Source organism: Monodelphis domestica, chromosome 7, assembly GCF_027887165.1.
Source record: "Monodelphis domestica isolate mMonDom1 chromosome 7, mMonDom1.pri, whole genome shotgun sequence".
In the NCBI taxonomy this organism is placed as follows: Eukaryota; Metazoa; Chordata; class Mammalia; order Didelphimorphia; family Didelphidae; genus Monodelphis; species Monodelphis domestica.
The window spans coordinates 238,724,190-238,742,512 of record NC_077233.1 but is presented as its reverse complement, the minus strand read 5'-3'; the positions used below and the strand labels follow the sequence as shown (position 1 = coordinate 238,742,512).

Genomic DNA, 18,323 nt, shown 5'->3' with positions numbered 1-18,323 from the left:
GCCAAGACTTGAACCCTGTGGGGAAACTGTGGGTACCCTTGGCGGGGACCCCCGCCGGGTCATACGGAGTCCTTGGATGATATCACCGCAGCCTCTGCCTGCAGGACTCCAAAGGAAAGGGCCCGTCTCCCGCCCCTAGAGCAGCCGGGAAATCTCCTTGGCAGAGAGTACGCTTGGGGTTCTCATGGAAAGAAAGAACTGGGGCGCCTCCCGTCCGAGCAGAGGTGGGTGGGCTGGGGCGAGGAGCCTTTGGGTGCGCAGTGACTCGGAAGGGTTAGAGAAGAGCAACGTGGCTTTGCCGCAGCGGCCTCTGATGTTTGAGCCATTCAGGTCACTGTGTGTAGATTTAGGCCAGGATACTGGGAGAAAGAAGGGATCCTCACGGTGAGTCCCTGGAGGCGGGAAGCGCAGTCAATGTTCAAAGAAAACAAGCCTTCTGGGGGTTTACACAGGCTGCCCTCTAAGTGGACCAGATCCTAAGACCACAGGGTTATGGAGCTAGAGGAAACCAAGGCCCACAGAGGTCTCATTTGATCGGGTGACAGAGCCCTGGGCGCTACTGAGGCAAATGCGTGAAGTGACGGAGGTCTGAGGCTTGATTTGAACCGGGGACTTCTGACTCCAAGGCCGGCACTCTGCGCCGAAGACTCAGGGTTTGAACCCCGTTTCTGAGGGCACATTTTACCGTATCTTCCTGGCTGATGTCCCGGGGCTCTGTGGCCTCGCTGCCTTCCAGCCTAACCAGGGAGACGTGGCATGGCGAGTTACCAACCCTAGCGGGACTCCAAAACACAAGCATAATTCATGGCCGTCTTTGTTCCCGAGGATGCTCTGAAGATGGAAACGCGGACGTGGAAAACGGGAACATTTATTTAAAACTGGAAATGTTCAGAACATGTAGCCTGGCTTTGGTGCTCTTTGGCAAAGGACACGCACGTCTTCTGGTTCTGTTCCTCAGAAGGATGCTCCCGATCGTGCTTATTTTTTTCTGACAGACAAGACTAGAAGGGTAAATAGAACATGGCCCTCCAAGAGGCCCTTCGGGGTAGTGGTGGGACCCGCAAACGGTTCCCTCTGGGGAGAGGCCTGCCCAAGGTCCAGCTCAACTGGATCCCGTTTGGCTTTTCGAGCCCAAACAGAATGAGCTTCTGGTGTCTGGCACAGAGAAAGCTATTTTTGGTGGACGGCACCGAGATAGAATTCAGCCTGGTACACGTTGGTTTAGAGCTAGAAGGGCGGATGCGTGGGAGGAGGGTGATATGGGGTGTGAGGCCGGCCTGACTGTGAGACGGGGGTCAAGCCTTCTCTCTGATAGGATGGAAGTGGAGAAGCTCCCTGAGCAGCAGAAAAGGCAGGAAGACAGCCAGAAGGCCTTCCATCCTCTACCTTTATGTTTCATCTGCCCGGACAAAGAAAGTACCTGTGAGAGGCCCGGCCGGCCTGCTCCTTTGACCAAGCCCCTAGAGTCAGGAAGACTCACCTTCCTGAGTTCAAATCTAGTCTGAGACACTAACTATGTGACCCTGGGGGAAGTTAGTGAATTCTGTTGGCCTCAGTTTCCTCATCTGTCAAATAAGCTGGGAAAAGAAATGGCAAATGCTCCAGCATCCTGGACAAGAAAACCCCAAGTGGGGTCACAGAGCAAACGTGACTGAAAAATGTAACAACCAAAAGCTACTGTGGATTCAGTGATTCTTTTAAATGAATTTTAGTGACTTTAAATGTATTTTGTTTTAAAGCGTCATCAAACTCTCAGCACCTGCATCAGTAAATACAGATAGGTGGTACAGGCCTGGAGTTGGGAGTTGGGAAAACCTGAGTTCCCATTTTGCCCCGTAGCCCTGGGCAAGTCACTTAACCTCTGACTGCCTCAGGCACCATAGTAGGTGCTGCACCTATTGTGCAATGGGGTGTCTAGAAGTTTAGCCTTGAAAAGGTTGGGAAGCACTATCAGGTGATCCTTCTCGCAGCACTAGTATTCTGCTTGGGTTTCATTTAGGGAGATAAGATTAAATGAGCTGTTTGTTCTATGATAGGGCTTTTTTATGGAGGGGAGCACCAGACTATATCATGCTATTTTCAAGAGTTGTTAGTTCTGGGGATATTTGGGAAAGGGAAGAAAACGTCATTACATACTCCCCACTCCCCATCTCACATCCCTTCACAACGTCCCAATGTCCTCTTGGACCCTTTTCCCTCTTTCTTTTGTACAACTGCTTTTTAGAAAAGGATCGGCTTCTAGTGCCCTATATCTTATTGTGAATTTCCGGGTACAATTACATTTTAAGCTTTATGATTTTTCAATAATTATAAAATGTATTAATTTAATTTATATGTCTATTTTATATATCATATTTTATATTAATTTATATTAAATTAATCTATTATATAATAGATGTATTAATAATAGTTAACATTTATATATCACTTAAAGATTTGCAAAATACTTTTATAAACATCTCACTTTATCCTCACACCAATCATATTACTTCCATTTCATAGATGGAGAAACTGAGGTGCACAGGTTATTTTCTCAGGGACACCCCACTAATAAGTGTCTGAGGCTATATCTGAATCCATATCTTATTGATTCCAGGTCAGCACTCTATCTACCTAGCTTTTTTTTTTTTAACCCTTACCTTCCACCTTGGAGTCAATACTGTGTATCCAAGGCAGAAGAGTAGTAAGGGCTAGGCAATGGGGGTCAAGTGACTTGCCCAGGGTCACACAGCTGGGAAGTGTCTGAGGCCAGATTTGAACCTAGGACCTCCTGTCTCTAGGGCTGACTCTCAATCCACTGAGCTACCCAGCTACCCCCTCTACCTAGCTTTTGATAGTGAGAGGAGAGAGAGGATTTTATGCCTTTTCTAATTTCAGATGTTCAGTAGCTTTTGAGGGCTTATAGATTTAGAACTACAAAGGATCTGAGAGTCAGCCATCAGGTTCACACTGACTCTTTTTTGGGGGGGATAAGGAAACTGAGTCACTCAAAGGTTCAATGACTTGTCCAGGGTCATACAACTTTTGAATTGTCTGAGGCACTATTTGAATCCTCATGTGAAGTCCTGGATTACATCCACTACATCATGTTCTTTTTTCATTTTGCTTTCTCCTTGTGGTTTATGAAGGTCACCAGTATGGGCTCTATTTCCCCCCCCTCCTAAGACTAGCCCTGAGTGGTAGTGATTAGCCTTGAGTTAATTTCCCCCAGATCCTTAATGACTGACTGCTTTGCAAAAGCATATGCATATTCTCCCTCCACCCCCACACAGTTTTGACAAAAAAAGAAATATGTTACCAAAGATATAAAGGTGGATTTCGAACTTTGGGAGAAAAAAAAGTAATTCTGTAATTGAGCTCTTCTTTTCCAGGCTTAAAAAAAAAATTATTAAAGGACTTCTAAAAAATTATAAACTGTATTTGTTAACACTGTATTGCAAAGTGGTTGTGTGCCAGCCCAGGAGGAAGGAAATAAAGAAATGTTTATTAAATGCTTGTCATATGGCAGGCACTACTTAAGAGTATGAATGCTTTATAAAGAGTATCTCATTTAAGCCCCACAACAACCCTGAGGATTAGGTGCTATTATTGTCCTATTTTAGGGTTGAGAACTCTGAGGCAGACAGAGGTTAAGTTACTTGCCCAGGGTCACACAACTAGTAAGGAACTTAATTAACTCTTTCCATAGAAGACCAGTCTCAAATGGCTCAAAGTAACAGGCCTTTATGCTGGGAATGTGAAATTATTAATTTATTAATTAATTATTATATTATATATAGTATATATTATAATTATATAAATAATTAATATTATTAATATTAATATAATTAATAATAATATATTATTAATAATTAATATTATAAAATATTAATTAACTTATTAATTTATTATTTTAGCAATCAAATAAGTAAAATAACTTATTAAACACAATTATTAAATTTTGTTATAATTAATAATACATATTAATAAGAAAGTCTTATTAATATAATAAATAAATATTATTAATATAATAAATAAAATAAGTTATTCTTTATAATAATGTTAAATATGCAATTTATGATGATAATTATTCTTAATTTTATTTTATTTACCAGTATGATGTTTCATGATCCACATTTCTATGGCATCACTGGAAAAATATTGCCTTTAAAAAGATGGGTCTCTGGAGCAACTAGGTAACTCAGTGGATTTAGAATTAGGCCTAGAGATGGAAAGTTGTGGGATCAAATCTGGCCTCAGACACTTCCTAGCTGTGTGACCCTGGGCAAGTCAGCCTCCACTGCCTAGTCTTTATCAGTCTTCTGCCTTGGAACCAGTATTTGTATTGATTCCAAGGCAGAAGATGAGGATTTTTTAAAAATAAAAAAACAAATTCCATCTATAAAGGGAAAATAAAACTGGACAAGATAAATGATACATTTTGGGGTTGGGCGGAGGGCCCACCTCAAGGAACAGAATTTATTTCTGTATTTGCAACACAGATTTGGTGACCTTTAATACCTCCTGGCTAAATCTCAAAATCACTTGGGATGGAAACTGATCTTAAAATGTTTTCATTCCCTTGTGAGAAAACACTACCCAAAAAATACAAATTAAAAGACATGAGAATGACAAAAATGATAGTATGTTAAGCCACCCTATTATCAACATGATTTTGCTAACATAAATAAACATTTAAAATAATAAAATTTGGAGAATTTCAGAAATTACAAGCAGGCCGTCTAATCTGTAATTTAATTTGCTACTAAAATTAATGCCCATACAAGTTAGCAATGAGAGGAAAACAGAACGTTTTTGTTTAATGACCCAAGTTTTGGTATTAACAGTATATGTGTTCAATAGAGCCGTGTAGAGGGCCCTTGACATGTAAAGGCACCATTCATTTTAAGCCTGTGCTGTTTTCAGATGGTTTCTTTTGGGTGACATTTAAAAATTCCTTGCCTCCTGCATTAAATCTAGCTCATAAAAAGGGTCTGACTCCATAGAGAAAAATGGGCCAGAGCTTCTTGAAAGGTTATGATTTTTAAACCCAGTGGCAATTCTTCTCATAAAAACTGCCTCTGTATCCCACCCCGCAAGGATCGTAGGACTACATCACCTGGGGTGAGTCTTAAATCGTGTCACTTCTTTTGAGTTCTGCAAGTAGTATGGATGAATCATAATTACGCACAAATAAAATCATACGAAGGCCTTCTCTTGTTCAGTCCTTTCAGTCACACCTGCCTCTTCGTGTCCCCATATAGGATTTTCTTGGCAAAGATACTGGAGTAGTTTGCCATTTCTTTTTCCAACTCATTTTGCAGATGAGGAAACTGAGGCAAACCCGAGTTAAGTGACTGTGCCACCTAACTGCCCTGTATATAGTGTAATAATAATCATATTGGCTGTTTTCTCAGTGGTTGGGAAAGGAGTAGGGAGGAAGGAGAGAATTTGGAACTCAGTTTTTAAAGGGGGGTGAGTGGGAAGGAGGGCCAGCTGGGTAGCTCAGTGGAATGAGAGCCAGGCCTAGAGATGGGAGGTCCTAGATTCAAATCTGGCCTCAGACACTTCCTAGCTGTGTGACCCTGGGCAAGTCACTTAACTCCTTTTGCCTAGCCCTTACTGCTCTTCTGTATTGGAACCAAAACACAATATTGTTAAAAAGGAATGTTGAAAATAATAATATATTAATAAATATAAAAATAATAACATAAGTAATACTTAAATAATTAGTTTCCATTTTAAAATGTCTTGGGATGGTAGAACTATATTACATTACCCTGATTTGGGGGGGGGGCAGCTTTCTAAAATTACATACCCTTCTTAAAAACTAGAAATAGAAATATCTGTGTATCCCCCAAAAGGGAGCCATGTGTAAAAATATGTATACTAGCACATTTTCATTGTAGCAAAGAACTGGAAATAAAAGGTGTGTGTGTGTGGGGGGGGGTGCTGCCTATCAGTCAGTCAAGAAAAGGTTTAACAAATGGTTGTCTTTGACAGTAATGAGATATTTCAGTGTCATGAGAAATAATGTAAAGGATAGCTTCAGAGAAACCTGAGAAGACTTGTATGATCTGATGTAGATTAAAGTAAGCCAAACCAGCAGAATTATTTGTATGACAACTTTTTAAAAGAAACAACTTTGAAAGACTTAAGAACATTGACTGATGTAATAACTAATCATTGACTCCAGAAGACCGATAAAGCAAGCCTTCCATCTGTTGGTGGAGAGGAATTGGACTGGAGGGACACAGTGGGATGTGCCTATACAGATATTAACATTTTAACACATTTGTTTTGCTTGTCCGTATTTTTGCTATATGTGAGGGTTTTTTTAATTATTTGTTTTTTAGTAGTGTCTTGGGAAGAGTGAAAGAGGGGTAGTGGTAGTGTTATTTAAAAAAAAAAGAAGGGAAGAGAATGAAAAAAAGAATTTTAAGGTTTTAATAAGGTTTAATAATAAGGTTTTATTGATATAAAACCTTAAAAAAAATTTAAGGCTGACCCATGGTGACAATAAGGGGAAACAAGACCAAAAAACACAACCATGTTGGTACTTCCACATTAAATTTATTGTGTGCTCAATAATAATAGTTAGCATTTATATAACACAACAAATATTTTCTCATTTGATCCTCACAACAACCCTGAGAGGTAGATGACTATTATCGTCTCATTTTACAGACTAGGAAACCGACACAGGTGAATTGACTTCTCTAGTGTCATGAAGCCAATAAGTGATTTGAACTCAGGTTCAATACTCTATCCACTTAGCTACCTCTGTTTAAAGGAATAAGGTATATGTAGTATATTTGATATTTCATGTATATGTTGTGGATTTCTAGCTTTTTATGTATTTTGTAGTGCTTCTCTTTATTTAGAATAAGAAAAGTTTCCTTAAAGAAATATCTACTACTAGAATGAGAAATTTAGAGCTGAAAAGGGCTTCGAGAAATTAGCAAGCCAAACCCTTCATTTCAGAAAAAAGGAAATTGAGGACTAGAGAGATTAAGTGACTCCCCACAAAACCCATGGGGTAGTAAGGGCCACGGCAGTGATGAAATCAGGCTTTCTAACCAGAAGTTCAGTAGTCTTTCCATTGCCTCACACTAAATTTTCCTCAAATGAACATTAGCTCCTTAACCATTAAACTATTAGTTAATGAATAGATATTAACCAAACTAGTTAATAAACTACTGTTATAGTTAAACCATGAAACTATTAAACAGCTATTCAATTTGAGTCTTAGATCTAAAATGTAATTTATGTACATGAAACACTGGATATTATTTATATTTCAGATATATCTGTTTTCCACCGAGAAAGAGACAGGCAGAGGCAGGTGGAAGACATAGAAGCAGAAACACAGAGAGAGAGATGTCTAAAGCATCAGAGAGAAAGTGTTCTGACTTTTTCTGAAGCTCTCCCAGAAAATTATGTGGCATAGTTGGATAAGAGAAATGCGCAGTGAAGGTGTCTAATGCTGGCCTTTTCTTTCTGTTTTCTCTATTTTAGAAACCTCACAAGCTTCTCGAGGATGAAATCCCATTGACGAAAGGTGGCGATCCCTCTAGTGCCAATCTGCTGGAAGCTCCCACCAGCATTCTTCCCCCCCCCTGCAACAAGAACATGGAAATTGAAATCCCCAATGTAGAATGTCAAAGTGTCTCTGGGGTTTCTTCAGCATCCCATTCCTTGGACAGTTCCTCTCCTTTTTATTCGCCCCAGAATGGGCTCATCTCAGACCACCGCCATGAATCCCTGGATAATGAGGTGGCTCGAGAGATCCAGTATTTAGATGAAGTACTAGAAGCCAACTGCTGTGACTCCGCTGCCGATGTGACTTACAACGGCACGTCTTCACCGGAGCCAGGCGTCACCATCACCGTGGGCGGCTCGGGTCCCTCCGTCCACACAACGAACCACCTAGAAGGCACCACCGAGAGGGAAGCGGTTCTCCTCGTTGGCAGACAGGCCCCTCCTCTCCTGGGCCTGAGCCACGGGCCCAACATGGCGGAGGCCTTCAGGGCAAACGGTCACTCTCCAGATGGCCAGAGGGAGGTGCTCGGGGACTGCCTTCCAGCTCCGGAGAGCCCCAGCTCTTCGACCAGTTCAAAGGGTTCTTTCCGGGATGGAGAGACGACCCCCCTCACCACTCTGAAGAAAGAAGCTAAATTTGAACTACGTGCCTTCCACGAGGATAAGAAGCCATCCAAGCTTTTCGAGGATGATGGCGGCGACAAGGAGACGTACAGGGTCCGGAAAGTGAGGCCATCCGAGGAGATGCTGGAGCTGGAAAAGGAGAGGCGAGAACTCATCCGGAGTCAGGCAGTGAAAAAAAATCCCGCCATCGCCACCAAATGGTGGAACCCCCCCCAGGAGAAGACCCTGGAGGAGCAACTGGATGACGAGTCTCTGGAGTCGCATAAGAAGTACAAGGAACGCAAGGAGAAGAGGCAGCAGCAAGAGCAGCAGCTGCTGCAGCAGCAGCCCTCCCCCCAGCAGAGGGAATGTCCTTCGCCCCTCGCGGAGCCCTCCGGCACTCTGAAGGAGGATGTGGTCACGGAGCAGATCGACTTCTCTGCCGCCAGGAAGCAGTTTCAGCTGATGGAGAGTTCGAGGCCGGCGGGCGGCAGGGCCCAGGGCGCCCCCCGCCTCTTCTCCGTCAAGCCCTTCTACAGGCCGCTGGGTCCCAGCTTCTCGGAGAGGCCCTCCTCCGCCTCCAGGCCCGGTTCAGGCGCGGGGCGGATGGAGGAGGACGGCGTGGCTGCCCCGAAGGGGCCCGAGAACCCGCCTCCGGGAGGCCAGGACGGGCCCGGGAGCCCAGAAAAGGAGTCTCCCTCCCAAGCCAAGCTGTGGGCGGAGGAGGCCGAGTTCACCAGCGCGCGGGCGGTCTTCACGGTGGTGAAGGACGAGGAGCCGAGCCTCCTCGACCCCTTCACGAGGTCCGTGTACGTGTCGCCCCCGGAGGAGCTGGACTCTGGCTTGGAGGAGCTGTCGGTGAGGTCGCAGGGCACCACCGTGCTGGAGACCCTGTCCAACGACTTCAGCATGGACAACCTCAGCGACAGCGGCGCCTCCAACGAGACCATGAACGCCCTCCAGGAGAACTCCTTGACGGACTTCTCTCTGCCCCAGACCCCCCAGACGGAGCTGCCCTCGGAGGGACGGGCCGAAGGAGCGCCCAAGGCCTTCAGCGACCACGGCTTCTACTCCCCGTCCTCTCTGCTCGGCGATTCCCTGCTGGCCGACGACCCCCTGGACTATCACGCCGGCCTGCTGGTGCAGAGCGCCATCCAGCAAGCCATCGCCGAGCAGGCCGACAGAGCCCTCTCCGGAGCCCACGAGGAGGGTGCGGGGGACGTCCGGCTCGAGGGGGAGGCGGCGGCCCCCGGCCCCCCTAAGCCTCAGGGCTCCTTTAAGCCGCCTCAAGTGTCTTCTCCTGTCCAAGAGAAAAGAGACGTGCTACCAAAGATAAGGACGGAGGAAGGCCCAGAGCTCAGGGAAGGGACGGTGCCTCCCGGGCCCGCGGAGGAGAGCAGGCCAGAAGGGAGCTATTTCAGCAAGTATTCCGAGGCGGCGGAGCTCCGGAGCACAGCCTCCCTGCTGGCCACTCAGGAATCCGAGGTGACCGTGGGGCCCTTTAAGCTGAGGTCCAGGAAGCAGAGGACTTTGTCCATGATAGAAGAAGAGATCCGGGCGGCCCAGGAGAGAGAAGAGGAGTTGAAACGGCAGAGGCAGGTCTTGCAGGCGGCCCAGAGCCCCCGGGTGAGGAACGCCCCTCCGCCGCCCTCCCGGACAGTGTGCTACAAGACGGCCCCCGGTAAGTGCCCCCAGCCCGGCGTGGGGAGGGACCTCGAGGCGCGGTACGCGGTGGGCTCGAGACTGCTAAGTGCTGGGAGTGCGCAGGCGGACGCTTCTCGGGCCCTGCTCTCTGGGAGAATTCGGGTGCCGGGTGGAGGATGGCGGGGGGACCTCTGAGCGGGGGAGGGCCATCCGGGGCCTTGGACAGTGTCGGCTGGGGCCGCACGCTAGAATGAGATCAACGCCATTCCCTCTTAAGCCTTCTTTTAAACTAGCCTCTGTTGCCTTGTTAAGGAGAGCAATTGTTTTAGGCCCTTTAATGCTCGCTTTAGTGTCTGAGAATTCCAAAATCGGTTCTCACCAGTCATGGGAAGCTCACAAGTTCCACTGCATTTAGGCCGGGTGAAAGAATTCTCTCCGCACAAGGAAATAGATTTTTGAGTCTGTTAAAAACAAACAAACCAAAAACATCTTGAAAACGTGTATGTGGTCAAATCGCTCTCAGCCGGTCTGTGTCTCCCATGCCTTGCTTTGATGCCTTGTCCTTTTTATTCCGATAGGCTGTTGATCGTGTGTGTTAGTGATGGGCGAGCGTCCAGGCCACTGATTTGGTGCGTGAGTGTGTGTGTGAGTGTGTACGAGGTGGCTAATCCCCCAGCTCGCTGGGGCTCTTTTCCTGAATCCCGGTAAAAGTGTAGCCACTCCGTTTTAGGTTTCACACGATCACTTTCTTCCCCTAATGATATGTTTTAATAGATCACATTGATTTTGGCATGCTGTGGGGCATTCTTTCTGCCTATTTCCATCATTCCTACATAGAGATCATCTCATTTTTTTGAGCAATCTTAAAAAAAATTGATTTGAGATGAGTAAGATGAACATGTCCTTGGGCTGCCAGAACTCTTCAGGCTTTGTGGAATATTTTGTGATGTTGATTATAATTATAACTTTTTCCATGACTTTCCCCCCTCAAATAAGAATATAATGTTATTACAGGTTCCTACGTGAAACTTGGGTAATAGAGTAAAATAAGTCTGATTGTGCTGTCACTTCCAAGGCCCTTCGCTTAGTCCAGTTGTTGGTCCCATCTCACCTTTCCTAGGCTAACAAAAGACCTGAGGACCATTCTTGGTGTCATTTTCTAGTATTTTACTTAGAAATACAGTGCCCAGTTAAGTAGCTTAATAGTATAAAACTAACAGCACGGAGACAGCGTGGAATGCTGTAGAACTCACTGAATTTGGAATCAGGGACTCTGAGATCCTGCATCTGCCACTACTGTCAAGTTCCTCATCTGCAAGAGGGAACGATGATACTTTTTTTTTTGAATTTTATTCTTTTGTTGTTGATTACATTAAAATTCTCAGCTATCTCCTCTCTGTACCTTCCCTACTCTAGAGAAGAAGGCATCGTTGACCACAAAAATGACATATATTTAAACTGTCTTTTGTGTTTCTCTTTATCAGTTCTTTCTCTGAAGGAGGACAATCACAAGTCATTTTTAAACACTAATTCTGTAGCCATACCTAATATTCCCTTGATTCTACTCATTTCATTTTTAATAATTTCATGTAGGTCTTTCCATGTTTTTTTAAATAAACCTGTTCCTCATTTCTTAGGGCACAGTAAGTAGCATTCCATCACAATTAAATGCAACAACTTGTTCAGTCATTCTCCAATTGATGGGCATCCTGGGATGGTGATAATTTCACAGTTTAGCTCCCTAGGTCTTCGGTGAGGATTAAATAACACATCGTGCTTATTAATGCCCTTTGTAAACCAGAGTGCACCCTATGACCAAGCTATTTTTTTTGTTGTTGTTATAAACACTTGGTTCTCACTGTCAAGTTGAAGGCCACCCATCCTGCTAAATTTACACTATAAAATGATGTCCTTTTCTTTAAATGGTACCATAAACTCTGCTCTTTTTAAGTAGATCATTAACTCTTATTTTTTGAATCACTCAGCTCTCCCCTATATATTACCTTCTCACCATCCAAAATAGCCATCTTGCTTAACAAAGAATTGGGGGGGGGGAACCATCAAAACCATTAAATTCATTTTTAAACAATCTGTTAAACACATCTTGTGGGGAAAGGAGGGACTTTTCTTCCTCTTACCCAGGCTACTCTAAAAAGCTACTCAAAAAGCCAGCCTCAGTGCTGATCCTCATGCAGACTAGTATTCACTCCATTCCCTCCCCCTATATCTCTCCCTATATATACTATATATAAAAATACTATATTTCTCCCTTCTCCACCTAACCCAGTGTGGTGTCTGACTTAGTAATGACATCCAGATAATCAGCTTTAGGCCTATTATAGCTTAGAACTTCTGAACCCAAATAATTCCCCCAGCCTCAGTTTCCCCAGCAGTAGGAACTGAACTATAGGTGTGTACCACTCTACTCTAAAATACATTTTGTAATGTTTATCCCTAGTACGCATAGTGTGGAAAATCTTCCCAGAATATCACAGGCTCTTTCAAACTCCTGTATTCTCGTTCCCTTTTGCATCATGGTTCAGTAGCACAAAATGTGTCAGATAAAACTAGATGCATTTTATAGTTCTGTTGAAATCACTGATGGCAAATAAATGAAAGAAAACTTGCTTGACAAGAACTGACTTGGAATGGACCTCAGAGTTGATGCTCGTGCAACTCTAGCTAAGCAGAAATCCCTTCTACCCTATCTTATACAAACCATCACCCCTTCTGTTTTTGAAGACCTTCAGTAAGAGGTGCCACTGTCTTCCATGGCAGCCCATTCCATTTTTGAATAGTTCTCATTAAGCCAATCCAAAATCCGACACTGTTTAAGCGATTATTATCAATATTATTAAATTATTTTATTATATATATATATATATATATTTTAAACCCTTACCTTCCATCTTGGAATCAATACTGTGTCTTGGTTCCAAGGCAGAAGAGTGGTAAGGTAAGAAGAGTGGTAAGGGCTGACTTGCCCAGGGTCACACAGCTAAGAAGTGTCTGAGGCCAGATTTGAACCTAGGACCTCCTGCCTCTAGGTCTGACTCTCAATCCACTGAGCTACCCAGCTGCCCCCTATTTTATTTTTTTAGGTACCCCATTATCTTCTACTTCTCCTTCCTCTCCCAAATCTTCCTTTGCAAAAAAAGAAATCTAAATTCACAAAATAACACTTTGGCCTTATCTGATAACATCCCTTATTCCATACCTGTAGTCCCCTTTGTTTAGTCATTTTCAGTGATGTCCAATTCTTTGTGACCCCATTTGTTTTTTGTTTTGTTTTGTTTTTAGCAAAGATACTGGAGTGGTTTGTCATTTACCTCTCCAGCTCATTATACAGATAAGGAAAGTGATTTGTCCAGTGTCTATCTTCCTACCTCCAGACCTGGCATTCCGTCCACCATGCCATCTTGATGCCCCCTACTGTTACCCCACTACCAAGACATGAGAATCAGGCTCCACCAATGTTTCTCTGATGATTATTTCAGGTTCTGCCCTCTCAGACTAAGTGGAACAAGTGTCTTCCTTTTGATCTCTCTTCGAAGATGAGACAGCCATCGTGTGCCTGCTAAATCATCTTATTCCCCACGCTCAACTTCATTAAACTAATGGTTTTTCCCAAATTCTTTGTTACAAGAGATGGCAATCTTGGATGGTGAGAAGGTCATATATGGGAGGAAAGCTAAGGCGATTCAAAAACAAGCGATAGCCATAAAAATCTACTTAAAAAGAAAAGTCTCATGGTTCCATTATTAGTGAAGTTTACAATCTGATAGACCTGCATCACTGGGCATCAGTTTTGCAATGTGAATTCAGCAGGATGGGTGGCCATCCATGTGACAATGAAAACTAAGGGTCTATAACCACAACAAAAAACAGTTCATATGATAAGGGTCGCTAAGGACCCTTTTCACAACCTTCTTTTTGACTGGTTCAGTTTTTCAATGTCTGAAGAGTTTCAATGTCCTAAAACACAGTGCCCAGAATTGAACTTAATGTAGATGTGGTCTGACTAGGACTGCATTGAGTGGACATTTGGCCATTGTTTTTCTCCCAGTGATACTGAAGATCATAGCCACTTTTTGCATGTTCAGCTCATTTTTAGCTCACACATCAACAAAAACCATTTCTGCACAGAACAACGATGTAGCCAGCCCTGGTTCTTCCAGATAGCTCTTGTACCCAGGGCCCTTCTCTCTTTTTCTCCAGAATTTCAGGACCAGCCTCATGGCCTTTCCCCCTCTACCACTGTCCCTTACACTAACAGCCTTCCTCATACACGTTGATCTTCCATCAGCTTATCCACTTCCTCAGCTCCCAGGAGCCTCATCTTTCACCCCATCTTAGCTGTACCGGAGAGTCATCACCTGTCTGGTTCTACCAGCGCCTAGAAAGGCCCAACACCTCTCAATAAGAGCTCTGAATATCCTGTATTTGAGCATCACCTCCTACAATTTCATCTTTCTCTGGGCTCCATCCTCCTTAGTCACTCGTTCACCTTCCCTGAGCCTAGCTTTCGCCCCAGCTTCTGATTCATTTTCCCTCCCTTGACACAGATGTTGAGCATCTCGGCTTACACTTTCCTGTCCTTGAATCCCTCCCATTTTTTACTTCCACTCATCTTGCTAGAATCCAGCTCTTGTTGCCTCCACCATGCACCCACCCTTCTTGCCTAGTGTATTTCGGACTGATGCTAGAGGAAAATATACGACCCCCATAAAATTTAATAACTCCTCCAAGTATTATTTTTATAAAGTTTGTTAATAATCATTCAAAGTAGAAAAAAGTTTTAAAAAGGATAGACGTATGAAGACTAATCAAACCTAACTGACCACCATCCACTCTCAGCCATAGTCCCGCCCGGCCACCTCCCAGGGAATAGAGATCGGGTGGGTCTCGCTCCACACCTCTATCAGTTCCAGGTCCTGTTCTTAGAGCTTCTCACCTGTGACATCCAGCCCGGGGGGGGGGGGGGGGGGGGGGGAGGGAGGGGGAGTTGGGGAGGGGCGGGGATTCTGTCTGCATACTCTGCCTCCTGATTCAGCTACAGATGTATGTTCTCTGGATCTCACTGCAGCAAGGGGATCCTTTTATGCTTATATGCACTGAGCTATCACCCCTAGAGGCCCTCTGCTTTCCTCTCTTCCTCAAGCCTGGAAGAGCACCCCAGCGCACACTTGGCCTTTTTACCGAGGGCTCCCTCTCTGCTCTGGGCCTCAGAATGGCTTCCTTTACTCCAGAGTATGAAAAGCAGGGGCTTTTCTCACAAAAGCCAGCTCCTCCAGGTGGCCCTGCCTTTCGTCTCCGGGATCTGTCCCGGTGTCTCTGCCTCTCAGCAAGCCAGTCCTTTCCTCAGTCTGCAGCCGTGCTCAGGTCTCCCTCACCTTGGGTGCGGCCTTCACTGGATCCTGGCGCCCCTTCCAAGGAGCTTCCTACGTCCCTCTCCTCCTCACAACCAAACGCCTAGAAAATGGGCTGTGTTCCCTTGCATTCCCATCAGCTGAGGCTGCACGCCCCGAGGTGCCAGTGATCTCAATGGTGGAGTGCGCTGAACCTGACTGAGAGCGGGAAGGGCCTGGAAAGACCACTTATCCCACACCTTCTTTTTCGAAGCCCAGGAAGCGAAGTGACTTCCCATTTGTTTCACTCACGTCTGACTCTTCACGGCCCTAGTTGAGCTTTTCTTGGGAGAGAGATTGAGTGGTTTGCTATTTCCTTCTCCAGCTTATTTAGCAGAGGAGGAAACTGAAGTGAACAGGTAAGTGACTTGCCCAGGCTCACCCAGCTAGTAATTATCTGAGGCCAGACTCAGGAGGATGAGTCTTCCTGACTCCAGAACCCAGCACTCTCTCCACTTGTACCACCTGGCTGCCCACAAGCCTTCTTCCATACTCCCTTCCCTCTGCGTTTTGTGATATGACTTTCCCTTCATCTTTTCCCGGGTCTTCCTCGTTATCTCCCCACAGCTCTGGGTGTGCTCCAGGGCTCTGTCCTAGGCACTCTTTCCCAGCAATCTTGCCCGCCCCCACAAGCTCAACGATGACTCCTTGGCGGATGATGCCCAGATCCAGCCTGTGTTACTGTTGGACATCGCCGCTCTTCAGGCCCTTCAAAAATCATCCGCTTTCCTAAGCCGATTCCTCTCAGAGGCCCGCCTATCCCAGCTCCCAGCCCTTCACACTGGAGCCCTGCGGGGCTCCTTGCTCTCCCCCACCCTTCCCCTTCTGCGTGTTCGCCCCGTCGCCAAGGTTTGCCGGTTTTACCTGCACGGTGTGGCTTGCATTCGTCCCTTTCACTCTATCACGTCGCTCTAGTTTTAGGGTTTCGTTACTTTTCACCTGGACTATTACGGTTGTCTCCCTGCCTTATATTTTTATATTCCTTACAGCTTCCTGTCCCCCATGGAATGTCTTCTCTTCTGTCATTTTACATGGTAGAATACACACATGCATAAAATGCATGTTTATACACAACACACGTGTGTGTAAAGTACATGTGAATATGTGTCTATATAAATGTGTGCGTGAAAATATATACTTATAATTTTCAACCTTCTGAAAGTTCATTCCAAATTCTAGGGAATGTGCCATACTAATTCCAATTTTCCCTTCTACTCCCAAGATTCCCATCATTTCAGTCCATTCCCCAGACAGCTTCAGACAAAGGGCTATTCCTCGAATATAGGTCTGATTCTGTCACATACCTTTTACCCTTCAGAAAGCTCTTAGAGCTTCCTTTTGCATTTACAATAAACTAGACATGTTTCTATTTGACATGGAAAAGCCTTTAACAATGTGGCTCCAGGGTACCGTTTCATTCGTATTACACATTACTTTTCCCTTATCCCTATGTTTCAGCTAAGTTGGTTGACTTGATTGGCCCCCCTTTAATATTCCATCTTGTATCTCTACCTTCAAAACCCAAATCAAGTGCCACTTTCTACATTCGACCTTTCCTGATTCCCCCACCAGCTACTGATGCCTCCTCACTGAAAATATCTCGTATCTTATATATATTTTACATTTATTTTACTAGATGTACATGCTGTTTCCTAAGAGTAATGTAAGTTCCTCGATGGGGAAGAACTGTTTTCATTTTTGTCTTCTTGTCAGTTCAACTGAAAGCAGAATGAGATGCATCATTATGCTTTCTGTCCATTATCCTGAACCTGTTTATCCTAAAAAATATAGGTCTGATTCTTTCTTTGATCTCTCTCTGTCTCTCTCTCTCTCTCTCTGTCTCTCTCTCTCGCTCGCTCTAGCGTCACCAAAATAGTTTTCTTTTAAATACTTTTATCTGAGCTTTAGCATTATTGTTTATTTTTTATAGGACCATGTCACATTTTGAAATTCACCTTTGTATGCATGGCTTTGTTTCCATTTTCTGTATAACTCTCTTAAAAACTCAAGTTGTTTGAGGAATTCCTTGTACATCCACATTAAATTCTTTGGACAGCTACATTTTTTTTCTTCCACATTTGCGTTAGTTTGTTTCTATCTTAGAAATGCATTCCTTACAGCTTCTTATCATTCATAGAATGTCTTCTTTTGTCATTTTAGATCATAAAATTGAATATGTGTCTGTCTATATGTGTATATATACATTATGTATGTGTATTATGTATATATAAAATAGACACATGTTTGTACGTGTTTGTAATCATATATACATATGACATGTTTCTATTATATATATATATTTCTCTCAACCTTCTGAAATCTCATTCTGGATTCTAGGGAATGTACCTTACTAATTTTCCTTTCCTCTCTTACTAATTAAGTTAGAATAGTTGGTCCCTTCCTCCCAAGATATCCTTCATTTCTACTTAGCAACTAATTTCTCTGTTGTTCAGAATCCAAACCAAAATAGAAAGAGCTCTCCTCCTTGCTTCCTTGGTCTTTTGAAAAATTGAACTTCTAATTAAGGCAACTCAATAATTTATCAACTTCTCCACTTTTGGGCAAAGACAAATGAAGTCCTTGTCTACTGCTGGATCATTACACCATGTTGGGCTAATGAGTGTTTCCTCTACTCATTGTCTATTTCCTTCTCTTGCCCAGGTGATCTATAAATATGTCCTAATGCAAATATTGTTGCTTCTTCTTGATACTCACCAAAATTCTCTCCATCGAGCTTCCCCCCTCATTTTCCTAGGTTTCTTCATGAGTATATCATAATGCTAAGATTATTCCACAATTTTTCATCTATTTTTTTCCTTTTCAACAAGCCATACTTCCCTTGCCCCTAAATCAATAACTTTATTAAGTGCCTACTCACCGCAAGTCACTTTAATAAACACTGTAGAGATAGAAAAACAAGCTCGTGCCAGAGCTTGGCAATTGGGGTTAAGCGCCTTGTGAGGGTCTCATAACTAGGAAGCGTCTGAGGCCAGGATAGGCTTACTTTTTTAAAAAATCCGTTGGGGGCAGCCAGGTGGCTCAGTAGAAGAGCCAGTCTTAGAGGCAAGGTTCAAATATGGCCTCAGACACTTCCTAGCTGTGTGATCCTGGGCAAGTCACTTGACCCGCATTGCCTAGCTCTTACTG

At 44.1% G+C, this 18,323-nt stretch overlaps 1 protein-coding gene across 10 annotated transcripts in view; it reads left to right on the top strand.

Moving 5' to 3' along the window:
• The window catches only part of PALM2AKAP2 (PALM2 and AKAP2 fusion), a 532,659-nt gene that overhangs the window by 488,488 nt on the left and 25,848 nt on the right, over positions 1-18,323 (top strand). For 8 of the 10 annotated variants that reach the window (XM_007497892.3, XM_007497888.3, XM_007497891.3 and 5 more), the window contains one exon: positions 7,498-9,805. In XM_007497892.3, coding sequence (XP_007497954.2) covers positions 7,498-9,805 — 2,308 coding nt within the window. 10 annotated transcript variants of the gene reach the window in all.